At 40.1% G+C, this 14,783-nt stretch overlaps 1 protein-coding gene across 1 annotated transcript in view; it reads left to right on the top strand.

Moving 5' to 3' along the window:
- LOC135478256 (integrin alpha pat-2-like) overlaps positions 1-14,783 on the top strand; it is a 54,833-nt gene that overhangs the window by 5,859 nt on the left and 34,191 nt on the right. Inside the window, exon 2 of the mRNA XM_064758530.1 lies at positions 13,957-14,078. Coding sequence (XP_064614600.1) covers positions 13,957-14,078 — 122 coding nt within the window. The remainder of the gene's footprint in view (positions 1-13,956; positions 14,079-14,783) is intronic.

Here is a 14,783-nt window from a genome sequence, read left to right as displayed (position 1 = left end):
GCACTCAGACATATTCCGGAAAATTCAGAGTAAATCCTCACTCTTTGCAAGGTCTATTTGCAAGATTGCATGCGAATCCGTAAAGTTCTGTCAATTGTTGACTGCCAGCAATGATCAAAAATACCGCTGCAATCGTATGAGCCAGTGAGTGTGACTAACTGGATTTGAATGGTGGTTGAACAACTTGCACCTGGCTAGTAGAAGGCATTCACTGATTCTGAGACTTCCCCTAGACTGCGATAGCGCACACGACGTGCTCTTGACCAAAGACTGAGGATACGTTTTCGTATCCATGTCTCACTATTTCAACTACGACCGCATGTCATGAGTGTTTGACGTGTGCTTGGGGTGGTATGGTGGTTTCCCAGGGACTTTCTCAAGTTTCCTCCACCTAGAAAAATTATCGTTGTCATGTGAAATAGTTAGGACTGCGAGACAAAGCCCCAGTCACGTATTGATGAAATATTTTCCCCGAACTGATTATTTACTGATTATATTGAATCTTAGCGCGAAGTCTGACATTCGCATACCACTTATAATCCATAAAGGGGAGTTCCAAGTCGATAAGCGCAAGACCCGTTTTCTAAACAATTAGATCACCAGATCTCAAAGGAAATAATAAAGCTGGTAATATGAAAGCAGTGAACAGTTTTCATTGATGTAGTGAAGACTCGATTTCTGTGGCATGAAATTTCATTTCATCTGGTTAGAATTTTACATAACATATCTCAGGGACAACGCTATTAACTTGGAAATGGTTCTATAGAATTTGTACTGGACACTGCGTCACACAGGCCACTATGTAGTCTGCGTAATATCTGCTTAATTAGCCCGGTCATTCGTACTAATTAGTCGACTAATTGACCCTTTGACAATTATGCCGAGTCAGCATTTTAGGGGCTGTAATCGGTGTTGCGGTGTCATGTAACTCGCAGCGAAAACACATGCGGCGAATGCGTCCACTGAGGTCAGTTGTCAATGTGTGAGTTATGTATAAATGTAGGCCTACGTTAATGGATCGGTGAAATGGTGAGATTGTCGATGAAAAGATATTCGCCGAATTAATGATATGACTGATTATTTAATAAAGTTAGTCTGTCTGTCTGTCATTCACTCTGCCTCTTAACCATGTATATCATTTAGACAGTATTAGACCTATAAAATTAATTTATTAGTAATTTATTTACATTCATATGACTGGTGTTTTACGCCCTACTCAAGAATCGTTTACTTATTCGACGACAGCCAGGATTGTCGATGGAAGAATCCGGGCAGAGTTCCGGGGGGAAACCCACAACCATCCGCAGATCAGTGGCAGACCATCTCACATACTTCCGGAGAGGAAGCCAGCATCAGCTGGACTTGAACTCACAGCTGTGGGTATAATTGAACCTAATGCTAAACTTGACCTTTGACCTTTTAGATAATCCACAGATGATTTATTCCTTTACCCTAATTTCCCACATCATGACTACTAGTTAAGTAATTAACTTGTATGTGGCATACGTCGAAACAATAAAACCGGCAGTGGGATTAAACTCCAGCTAAGTCAAATGTTGAAGATAAATTCTCTTGTAAACGTTTAACTGGCGGAAGTGTACACTGAGGCCAGCATGATTCACGTTCTATTTTTATTGCTGATATCTAAACATCCTTAATCTGTTAGAACGGGCCTTTGCTTACTTCTAAATTCCCATATCAGTAAGCTTCTCTTCAACTGAAACATAAGCTACTGCAAGAAGTTGGATTCCCGTTGGATTCCAGTGAGAAAGAAACGTTAATTTTGCTCAAGGAAATCCTGTGGTTCCCTACCGCCCATCCCATCATTGCCTTCTATCACCCCACCCGTCAAGACAAACCACATGCACCCAGTCTCTTCATGCTTTATGCTACCACGACCACAGTAATTCCAACACACATACCTGCGGTAAACAAAAATATGCCACGTCGGAGACTACAAACTTACGCCATACGGAATGCCGCCTGCACAGCGATTATGTGACAAGCCACGTAAACAGATGAGTGGGGTAAGCACAAAATGTAAACATACAATTTGAAATAACGAACATGGGAAATTAGGGTATAGAACAGAGTAACAGAGTAACAGAGTAAATTAGGGTATAGAACAGAGTAACAGGGTAACAGAGTAAATTAGGGTATAGAACAGAGTAACTCTAGTGTTGAACGTTTAAAAGCTCAGAAAAGACAAATTCTTAAATAAGCCTTTCATATGTGTGGACATTTTGTTGGAAATACGGAATAATTCTGTCACAGAAAGGGATCTACGAATAAAACTTAGAGGCCAGTTGTTTAAAGTTAAGCCAGGCTTAATTGTTAATAACTGGGACTTAGATCAAGACAAAATTCTGATTGAAACGCGGAATACGTCAAATGAAGGACTCTGAACAAAACATAAGGGCTGGGTGTTTAGACTTTAATACTTTAATGTTAAGCTCGGGTTGAATTTTAATAACAGCGTTTTTCTTATACAAAACAATTGCAGTTGGATCCTGGCTAAAGTTAATACCGGGTTTATGTATGCATACTTCCGAATGTGTGTAATCAGTACACAAAAAGATTTTTTTGGTTATACTCGCTGCTCTGGGTTGACATGTGTAATAATAGGCAAACAAAACATGCGCAAATAACAGAAAGTTCTGTTACAAGGTGAGCTGTAACAACAGTATCAAAGTAAACTATTACATGCATTTCTGTTACAAGGTGAGCTGTAACAACAGTATAGCCACTGTCGTATATGACTGAATCTTTTAAGAGACCCGACACAAGCCCCGGTATTGTATGTTGATCTGTTCAAACATCTGATCTAACGCTCCTCTCATTTCCTGTCATGATTCACACATGCTATGTCACGCCTTGATAATACCCCATGTTGAAGCATTTGGACAAAAGACCATCTGGACTCTTTGATATTAAAATAAGTAGGAAATGACTGAACCTCCATGTCACCCCACGCTGCACTTACCCCACGCTGCACTTATTGATTTCGTTTGAAGGTCAGTCTGATCTTAAAAATTCCAACACAGCATGACGTCATACCACCAAAAGTAGTTCCTAGATTAATTCACGATAAAATTAAGTATAGATCCTGAGATAGGCCAAAGTCTCTGAGTAAATTGCCATATAAGCAAATGCAACGCCTGTTCAAGTTACTGTATCAGCGCGTGATTGACTGACGCGAGGTTTATAGAAATATCTGGGGGCCTCCGAGGCCGAGGGGGTTGGCACGCCAGCACCTCGCAATGAGCCAGGAGCCTCCCACCAATGTGGTTGCTATGAGCTCAAGTCTAGCTTATAATGGGTTTCCCCCGGGCTCTGCCCGATTTCCTCCCAACATAATGCTGGCCGCCGTCGTATAAGTGAAATATTCTTGAGTACGACGTAAAATACCAAGTAACTAAACAAATAAATAAATAAATGTATATCTGGAACATACGTAGGTTTTGTTATTACGGTTATGTAGCCGTCTTTAATTTATTTTGATGATGATTTGTAGATGTTTGAATATTACCCATGTTAGTGGGACCGAAACGAATGTGATTTTAGGCAAATTTTGATATGTAAGGTATATATATTTGAGTATTCCATCGGTACTCCAGAATATTTCACTTATTCGTCGGCGGCCAGCATTATGGCGAGAGGAAACCGTCCAGAACCCCGGGAAACCCACGACCATCTGCAGGTTGCGGTCAGACCTCCCTACGAGAGGAAGCCAGCATGAGCTGGGCTTGAACTCACCGCGACCGAATTGGTGAGAGGCTCATGGGTCAAGGCGCCACGCTCGCGTGCTAACCTCCACGGCCACGGAGGTGCCCTATGTAAGATATAATATAGTGTATATATATAATCTCGTTCCGAAATTTTAGGGATTGGTATGTACAGTGTAGGCTGATAGGGTTTGGACTACGGAAACTCGGCTGGTTTGGCTAAGTACTACCCATGAATAAATTAATCCATCAGTCTGACTTATAGGCTTGATCTAACAAATCTAAACAACAACAAAAATAATAATAACACGCATCCTGGACTAAAGGTGTAGCTTACATTTCCCGTGCAATGGCAATTCGGGTCCAAGCTGGATTGATGGTCTTTTTTGTTGTTGTTGTTGTATACGAGGCTTATGTTACCAGTTTGACCACAGTGCGTCATCTTCAAGGGACGTATGTATGCTTGGGGTATAACGTTGTGCTTAACAATTTTTCAGTCATATAACGACGAGGAGTCATTAGGTATGTGTACATAAATTGTGTCTTCTTGTGGCAGTGTGAGTCGATGGCAAGTACCATTTTTAAAGTATTTGGTATAACCCGAGCCGGGTTTGATTCCGTGGCCTCCCGAGTTCGAGGTGGACGCTGTAACATTAGGCCACCGAAGCGGTCTCATCCTCAAGGTAGTACTAAACAGACTTCGCAAATGGGACACGAATAATAGGGAAAAGCTTGCCCATTGTGAAAGATTTGAAAAGATTACTATGTCATTACTAAGCGTTATTTAATGACCTGTTTAATGCCGACAATTTAAGCTTAGGAAGCAATAGCTTTGATTAGGGAGCGAGTTCGAATTCAGCTCCCGCGAGATAAACTTTGGCCTCGAAAGGCTGGTGAGATACATGAACCTGCATGTCACTGATTCCCTCCATGCTGAAAACTGACGGTCGCAATGAAAGTTAAATATTCCTGGACAACACCAATCAAATAAATAAATGAATAAATAAGTAAATAAATAAATAAATAAAACTGACAAAAATTTTGACCATCCATTATCGAATCGTTCAGTCCATCAATTAATTATGTCAACAATCGGCGAGTCTTTAAGTCTATCAACGAATGATGAAAGCAATGTAAAACAAGAGGCAAGTAAATGATGAATACACATGGGATATTTCAATCTGGTCCCCTGTCAGTTTAATATATTATTTGACAGGAGAATTAAGTCTGAGATTCCCGATGTACACAACCATGTGATTCTTATATTCTCGATATTGTAACAAGAAAGAGTCAATCTATTAAAAGATCTAAGTCTGCTTCTCGTATATAAGGGTTCTCGCGAGAATGCGAATGAAGAAACCTTCAGTAGAGAGAGATTGTGTGGGCGATTTCACACAAGCCGGTGGTGATGTGCACGAAAATTTAAACGTAAAAGGCGGTTATATCTGAATCTCCAAGCGTTGAGATTACATTTATTTATTTTGTTTGATTGGTGTTTTACGCCGTACTCAATAATATTTCGCTTATACGACGACGGCCAGCATTATGCTGGGTGGAAACCGGGCAGAGGCCGGGGGAAACCCCACGACCATCCGCAGACCATCCGCAGGGGGAAACCCACGACCATCCGCCGACCATCCGCAGGTTGCTGTCAGACCTTCCCACGTAAAACCGTAGAGGAAGCCAGCATGAGCTGGACTTGAACTCACAGCGACCGCATTGTGAGAGACTCCTGGGTCATTACGCTGCGCTAGCGCGCTAAGCAACTGAGCCACGGAGGCCCCCGTTGAGATTACAGGTTGAAGATGGCGGGTAAATCTTGCACAATTGCACCGAGTAGTCTACTGTCTCTTTTGTCGTGTCAGATTTTTGGGAGCGCGCGTAGACCTTTTCCGTAATGAGAAACCCTCTATGGTGCATATACATGAAAGAAATATGTTGCTGTTTATTGTGCAATATTGAGTGCATTATACGTCTGACATTTCAGAGCCCCAGCCAGAATTACCTTCACATTCGGTTTGAGTATACAAATTATCAACAAACACACGATTTCACCGGACGTTGGGGGACGTTTTTGAAGCGAACAGCATGGCTGTAATTACGTCAGTTCTTAAATGTCAACCCCAATTCACTATAAATATCCAACACGTGCTAGTGTCGGTGTGTTAGATTGAGCATTGAACCTGGAGCATGTGATAGGGGCCTTCCTATTCTCGACAATGTGATACCATAGTTTTACAGGAGAAAATCATCTCATAAAGCAAGGATAGCCTTGCTACAGTGAGGATAGTCTTGTGATAGTAAGGATAGCCTTGCGCCTTGCTATAGTGAGGATAGTCTTGTGATAGTAAGGATAGCCTTGCTATAGTGAGGATAGTCTTGCGATGGTAAGGATAGGCTTGCTATAGTGAGGATAGTCTTGAGATAGTAAGGATAGCCTTGCTATAGTGAGGATACTCTTACGATAGTAAGGATAGCCTTGCTACAAAAAGTGTAAAATGAATGTAACCTTATAGGGGACATGGCCTCGCTGCTATAAACGTAGATGTGGCAGTGAAAAATTCCTTACCACACTGAACGTAGCTTTGCTACATTGAGAGTAGTTTGACTACGGTGAGTATAGAATTGCACGCTAGAGTGAGTATTGTCTTACCACAGCGAGGATAGCTTTTGATATGATAGTCTTACTACAGTTAGGATAGTCTTGCTACGTTGAGTGTAGAATTGCCTGCTAGAGTGAACATAGCCTTGTTACAGTGAGGATAGCTTTGCAACAGTGATGATAGTCTTGTTAGACTGAGAGTAGCTTTGCTACAGTGAGAATAGTCTTGCTTACAGTGAGCATAGCTTTGCAATAGTGAGGGGTAGCCTTGCTAGATTGAGGGTAGTCCTTACTACAGTGAAGATAATCTTGTTACAGTGAAGATAGTCTCGCTACAGTGAGGATAATCTTGTTAAAGTGAGGATAGCCTTGCTACAGTGAGGATAGTCTTGCTTACAGTGAGCATAGCTTTGCAATAGTGAGGGTTAGACTTGCTAGATTGAGGGTAGTCTTACTACAGTGAAGATAGTCTTGTTACAGTGAAGATAGTCTCGCTACAGTAAGGATAATCTTGTTAAAGTGAGGATAGCCTTGCTACAGTGAGGATAGTCTTGTTACAGTGAGGATATTCCTTGCTACAGTGAGGATATTCTTGCTAAGGCGACCTTAGCCTTGTCATAGGGAACTTTGCCTTATTAAAGTGAATATAACCCTTGTGTACAGAGAAAGGGTCTTGCTGCAGGGGACGTTGCCTTGCTACAGTGACGGTAGTAAAGCCTACGTGGCACGAATACAATCTTAATTATCTCATTTCACCCGGTGAATCAACCCTCATAAAAATAGTTTTCGCCGCTTACTGTGAAGCCATTTTCACAATTAGGAAACAATCCCGGGATACAGAAAATAGCTTATATTGGCCTATACCATCTCCATATCGGAACAGAAACAGTTTTCCTTCACCCTGCTCTACCACAGTAAAGTTGTCTTTTCCACGTCGTTTAGGCTGCGGCCAGAACGACACGGCTGTAATTAAGCTATATGTATATTTATATATGTGACAAGAAAGTGACAAGTTTTGAATAGTTTTAAATATGCACTCCTGTAAGACAGTACTCTGAACAATGAGCTGAAATAAGTGGCAGAGATTGCTAAATGAGTAGCGCTGATGCTTTGCCTTTGTACTGTATTATTTGACTTGAATTTTCGGTACTGTTGTGCTATAATGTAATGTGCCAATAGTGAACGATTAAGGGCGTAACTGTCGTCAATTATCAGGTGGGTCATTTCCGGCGTACTGGTTTGACCTGGTGTGTTTCGAAATAAGCAAACTATTAACCCATCCACTCACAGTCTGTAGGGAACAAATCAGGCGTAGGCTTAGCGGAAAGTTTTACACGTTTACACTCTTCGAACTCATGTTTCATTTTTAGTATAAAAAAGTGTTACGAAGTTACACGAAGTACTGTATGTTGCTGGTTTCTGGGTTATAGGGGGTTAAACCTATTCAGGTTTGAATGGATTACTTTCAGCCGTATCTTGACGGACATCAGGCTTACTGTTTTTTGTTAAGATTTATTATTATTCTACAAAATTTTTATCCAGACCACCAACTATAATACATCTTTTGAAACTTTTTCATTAAATAGTATACATTCCCAATTGATGCATCGTGAGAAAACCCAGCCCATACAAGTTTGTTATTAGCTGTGTAAACAAAACACCATTTTCCTCTGTTTTACTGCAGTGCTTTATGATCATGACTAAACAGAAAGAGTGAGGTGCCGCTACTTCTGAAAATAACGGAAGAGTATATAGCTTGGACTAATCGACTACTTTAGGTGGGTTTTTTATCTCCAATAGCCAGATCGACTGGCATCAATATATGGGAACACTTTTTGTCTAAGGCGTTAGGCAAAAATCAAATGATTAAATAAATTTATAAGTGTATAAAAATAATTCTTACAAAAGCCACATATAAGTCTGTGTTATAATGATGTATGAGGAAATCAGGCCTAGCCTGGTTCACGCTTCACGGGAAATACGACATTCACGATGTCACTACAATGGGATGTCCTCTTCCGTATGTCTGTACCCTCTTGACAGCCGCTCATTTTGTCGGAACTGAAGTGTTAAAGACGGCTTGACCTGGATGTATCCGCGCTATAAGTCCGCCTTAAAGATGAGAATTCCGGATAAAACACACCGAGAAACACCAGGCTGTTTCCTCGGGCCGGGGGTCGTAAAATGACTAGTTTCCGTCAGTAGCCAAACCTAAGTTCTTCACATGTATGCTGACACGTAAGAAAATTCGCGATACACTTTCGATAACAAAGCCAATCATTCATTTCTTCCATGTCAAATGGGGCCTCCGTGGCTCAGTCGGTTAGCGCGCTAGTGCAGCGTAATGACCTAGGAGTCTCTCACCAATGCGGTCGCTGTGAGTTCAAGTCCAGCTCATTCTGGCTTCCTCTTCGGCCGTACGTGGGAAGGTCTTCCAGCAACCTGCGGATGGTCATTGGTTTCTCCCAGGCTCTGTCCGGTTTCCTCCCACCATAATGCTGGCCGCCGTCGTATAAGTGAAATATTCTTGAGTACGGCGTAAAACACCAATCAAATCAAATCAAATCAAATCCATGTCAAATGTTCCCCCACAATATTAGTATAGCACCTTTAGCTCTTAGTTCTGTGGTGGTTTGTGTCGAACGTTGGCTTGGAAATCGGTTTTACGACGATTACTGGACCCGAATCATCCAGTATGTTGAACTGCTGTTGTACGAATGTCATGTTCGACATCTAAATTTTACACCTCATTTCGAAAGCCAGAACACGTTAGCCGTTCATTATACGTTGAAGAAATATGTGGTATTGATATATAATCGAAAATGCGTCGATCTATGTTTTGCTTAAAAATAGAAATATTGTTTACTGTTTTATGACTCTCATCGCTCTCACTCGGACTGTCTCCCCTCCGCGCATCGGATGTGGTCTGTGTCGTATTGCCGGATGCCGGGGGCATCACACAGAGCCGCCTATTAGGAGAGAAGGAACAGCTCTGAACGTGTTGCCCAAATGCGTTGACAGTCTTGCGGGAAGTGGTACAAGAACCCCTTTGCCCCTACCCCACCCCCGCCTCCACCTGTCGTATTACCATATGAAGCTACTGACTGCAACCACAAAACCACATCGCTATGTTATAAACTCTGTGAATATCGTCTGTGGACCGGACCCATATGGCAGACAGGGTGTTTGTTTGTTCTTGACAATTGTCCACAGTCACCTTTTTTGTTATCTACACTCAAAAAAATAATCCGTTAATTTTAACAGAAAGTCTGAGTGATGCTTGAATGCATTCTGTTATTATAACGCCATATTCTGTTATGTTGAACTCGAAAATTTTGTTAGTCCAATTGAATCTTTATGTTTATTTAATAGAAATGATTGTGTTACATTTAACAGAATAATCTGCTGCAGTAGCAGAATTCATTCTAGTATCACTCAGACAACAGACCATCTGTTAATTTAAAAGATTATTTTTTAAGTGTATAGAACTCAATTTATTGGGCATATAGCAGATGTATAGCTATAGTTTGAAATCTGGGAGCTAAATCCGGCACCTGTGTGTCAGCTAAGCGACCAGCCATATACATGGAAGGACATTCCTTAAGAATCTTTTTCACAAACTTTTCTTCATAGTTTTTATAGGAAACAAAATCTGAGCTGACATATAGGAGTAGACTCGCTCAACATGTGTATCACATATGCTTTATGTCCAGTACATATACAGTTTGCTTTGAATAAAAAATGAATTGTAAATATCAGGATTAAAAATCAACCAGTAAAATTTCATGAGATAATGGATATGTACTTGCGTTTACATTTTTTTTTCTCTGAGAAATATTTAAGCTGGCATTCTGAAGCCTTTCATATAGTATACTTTTACAGAGATTATTTATTTCAGAAAATGTCACAAAATTTGTTTGAGTGCTTTGGACATCTGTTAAAATCATCTACATGTTTGTGTTCAGAAAAAGCTTTGACGTACATTTGTACGCTCATAACGCGTCTTGTATTTTGTCAGCTGGTCAAGCCCTACCCACATTATGCCGTGTCAGGCTCAGTGAACCAAGGTGTCCCTCGCACAAGACCACGTACCCTAACTATACTAATACTCACCTTACGAGCACGAGGCTGTGCTAGACAGGTCGCATTAACATTAAGTCTGGCTTAAGTTTATCTTAGTGACACTGGGCCAGCCCTACAAGTAAAATAGCCTACAATACTAAAAAAAAAACACCGTCAGATACATGTGTAAATATAAGCTGATCCTCATAATTTGCCAAATGTTTTCTCTATGTGTGTAGTACAAAAGACTTGAGCATGGACCGTAAAAAAGAGCGGAAATGTCTCACACATGTACATAACGGGTGAAACCGGGCCTCTTGCCTATTTACTTTAGTTAGGTCTTATGTCCTCAAAAGATACATGAAACGCCTAGGTTTTATTTCTTAATACATTGTGTATGAAGTGGCCTGACATGTAAAACTACGAAAATAGTTAATCAGCTTTCGTCTTGGGGTTCAAAATGGCTTTCAGCTAGAGTTTTCCTTAGGCCCCCAGTGGTCAGTCCGGAATTTAAGTAGCCTGCTGCGGTGATGTCAAAGTTGATAACAACCTTCATGCGGCGGGAACTCAAATTGTTGACGCAAAGCTGATCACAAGTTCCCAGTCTATACGAAGTCATCTCCGAATATTTCCAACCATTGACAGAAAATATGCATCAATAGAGGAAAGCAATTATTAGTTATTAAGGAATATAAAATTTGCCTCAAAAATGAAAAAGTTCAACTCTTTGTTTTTTGAATGCCTTTCTTCATGTCCCTTAAAACGATACTCTTCGCTTTGTAGTACATTTCCATGTAGCCTTTAAGATAGGGCAAACTTAGATAAGTGATAAGCCCATCACTTATAATTCTGTTTTAATGTCATTTAACATTACACCACTTATCCAGTCCGATTTAAAGAAAGCGTATCTTCCAAAAAGCTGCTGTCCAACGATGTACGACGCTTTTGTACTCTTTTTGCAACAAATTGTCATCCAAACTATGGCCCTTCCACACAGTCTGCTTGTGTTAGAACAGTGAGTGAATCAGGCAAGTCGTTACATTCTTGACGTCACACTGTGTTAGGTCAAAGCCATTATTTTAAGTAAATACCCAGGCCGACTAATGAGGGTTACGTAAAAGCATTCATTAGCCGTGCTGACTTCCTAATGACAGCTGTTTGCTAGGTAATGCGATGCGAATAATAGCAACTTCTGGAAATCTGTCTCATTTTGGATTCCGTGGCATGAGAATATATAAAACTTTGGGTCGGATTTTTGTCAGGAGTTTTACTGTGTTTTCTTTGCACAGAAAATATTAGTAAATGATATCTGCACGGCGATAAGTGAACGGCTACCGATGAAGTCAACAGATATGAGTTTGCCCCATCTTAACTTAGTTACAATCGACAATGTTAACATCTAATGAATACAATACTCCTTCAAACTTAGCAAATACATGCAGCGGTATCTAATCAAGTTTGTTTGTTCACCAAAAAAAAAATCACATATACGTTTTGACAAACTCTGATATAGTTGCAATCTAGGCAACCATAAGATGCGATTAGCAACATTTTTAAGACGCCATTATCTGACGACACGTATTTTCTAATCTAGCCAGAGTGGAGCGTCCGTGCCCGAATGGTTAAGATCAGGGCCTTCAAATCCGGCCATAGACAGGGAGTTTGTAGATTGGACTCACTCTCATTGTTCGTGCGGCTTTGGTGACAATAGGTGATCGACGACGCTCGTGTGGCGCTTTTTACGGTCTACTGGATGTTGAAGACCATTTGTTTGTCACCATGTTTTATCCGTATGTCAGATTTAGGACAATTCGCCAGTATCTTGATAAAGAGATGACTGGTGTATTTCGGGCACTCAGGTTTCAACCACCCATAAAGCTGACCGGAATTATATAAGCAAAAATTCTTGAATAAAGCTTTAAAGGGATACAGAATCGTTTCTGATTGGCTGTTGTGAATCAGAATCGGTAGGCAAGTCCAGTCTATGTCCAGCCTAAGCTGAATTTCAGGTATAGCAGATTTATTCAAGCGTGACCACAGCATGAGGCTTTAACCCAGGAAACCTTATCTCCACTGCCAGCCAATCCGCGTCGATTCTCTATCCCTTTAAGCAACAAAGAAATAAGTACAATTCTAGTCAAGAACTTTTACATTCCTCAGTGAAAGTGATATCTACTCATTTTTTTAAACTAAATTAAACTATGTGTCATTAGTTTATCATGCATACGAACCCATGCCAGACTGCTAAATTCATTCCAGTCTGTGTTTCTCCATAAGAAATTTATCATATAGACGAGTCCCGTGTTGATAGCTTACAGAAACTCTGAGGGTCAACCGGTACTGTTTACATGAGTTCTGATTGCTTTTGGAGTTTGTTATTCTGAGCGGTCAGTGAGGGTCTATATTAATAATAAACAGTCTGATACACTTTGATGCGGTGTAACAAATTCACCAGTCAAAATCCTGAACATCATTAATCAACTTGGGTATCTATAACAAACGCGGGATTTTGAGAGCAAATATTTAGAGGTACAAAGAGACAGTCCACTGACAAATGTCACTGCTCGTCAAACACAGTTTTATTTCGAGAATTCATACCTTTCTATGTATACAGTTCGTTTTTGGTTGAAGTGAACGTTATAAGTAAAATCGACAAGAAAAGAAGATTTTATGATAATTATATACAACACTGAAACTGTTCGAAAAATATATCCTTTCTTTTTCTAAACTGTCTTGAATAATGGTAAATGCATTTAAATGTCTGAAACTTGATGTCACGGATCATAATGATTGTGGTAAGATGCGAGAGCTTTGACGATTCTGATATTGCATTTTCCTTCGCATTAGACAAATACAAGTGCTGAAATGGCCTGAACAAATGAGTTCCATGATTCATCTCCATTTTCCTCTCCCGCTTTCTCTCGTACATTTTTTTACCTTCCAAAAATTGATATTAGTTCGGATCCGCTCAAATTCAGGCACATGGCATATTTATTTATTTATTTATTTATTTGATTGAAGTGACAATAAACGCTATGCTCATGAAATTTCCTTTTATACTACGGCTGTCAGCTTTTTGAGTGAATCATGCCCCACAGTTATTCTGTGTTGAAAGGCTGTATGTTTGTATTGCAGGGTACGATTTTTGCTATCACCTTGGTTACGTTGTGTGCTTAAAGAAAAGAGCTATTTAATCATAATTTTCCAAATTTTGTTTGTTTCCAGCGAGTTTTGCTATTGTCTATTTCTGGGTATTAGAATTTATCATACTAGTGGGTGAAGAGTTGTCATTAACTCGCTATGATACAGGTGCGATGTATGTCATACCTGCATTACTGTTTGAGGTGTTAAAGTCCTAATGACTATAACCGAAACTGACATACATCGAAAGCTTGTGTTATACCTATCCGAACGTTTGGTTTCTAAGTTGCTGCCATCGTTGTTTACTGTTCATTGTGAAAGGTGGTTGTTAACTCCAAATATATTTCGGTAAAATGAAATATTATTAAATATATCGTTAAATAATTGCTGATAATATGTCGCTTATTCTTGCTCTTCTTTGTACAGGTTATTAGTAGGGGCACCAAAAGCTAGAACAGCGCAGCCTGGAGTCACGCGAGGGGGCGCTGTATACCGGTGCGGCACGTCACGTGGTATTGGCTGCGCGCAAATGGATTTTGATTATGAAGGTGGGTAGAATCTCATGAGTAAGCCCTACTATCTCATTTAGTCTTTAAGAGACGTAATCAACGAATCAGATGCGTCAAAGCCATTTGTAATAATGTTGAAGAAAGTAGCAGACTTATGAAAATAACCAGGTTGAAGTGTATTAGTGTTGATGATAAGAGAAACCTGAGAAAAGGTGAATTCTGGCAGAAATAAACGCGAACTTAACAGAAATAAAAGCGAACATGACATAAATGAACGCGAAATCTGGGAAATGCAACAAAAATGAACACGGCAGAAATGAACACATTTTATAGCAGAAATCAATACCAAATAGACATGGCAGCGAAATGAACACGGAACATGGGGAAAATAAACACGAAATGTGGCATAAATGAACACGAAATGTGGCATAAATGAACACGATATATGGCAGAAATGACCATATTTTATATGGGAGCGAATGAACACCAAATATGGCAGAATTAAACATGAAATGTCCCTTAAATGAACACAAAATATGGCACAAATGAAGACATTTTATAGCAAAAGTGAACACACAGTATGACAAAGATGAACACCAAACAGACACGGTGGCGAAATAAATGTGAAATGTCACACAAATGAATTGTTATGAAATGTGGATGAAATTAGAATGTAGTGAAGAGCAGGAAAGAAACATAATTATGCTGTTCAACTTGAAACTGAAACTCTGCATGAGACATGGT

This window comes from Liolophura sinensis, chromosome 11 (assembly GCF_032854445.1).
Source record: "Liolophura sinensis isolate JHLJ2023 chromosome 11, CUHK_Ljap_v2, whole genome shotgun sequence".
In the NCBI taxonomy this organism is placed as follows: domain Eukaryota; kingdom Metazoa; phylum Mollusca; class Polyplacophora; order Chitonida; family Chitonidae; genus Liolophura; species Liolophura sinensis.
This window is presented reverse-complemented; position numbering and strand designations above follow the sequence as displayed.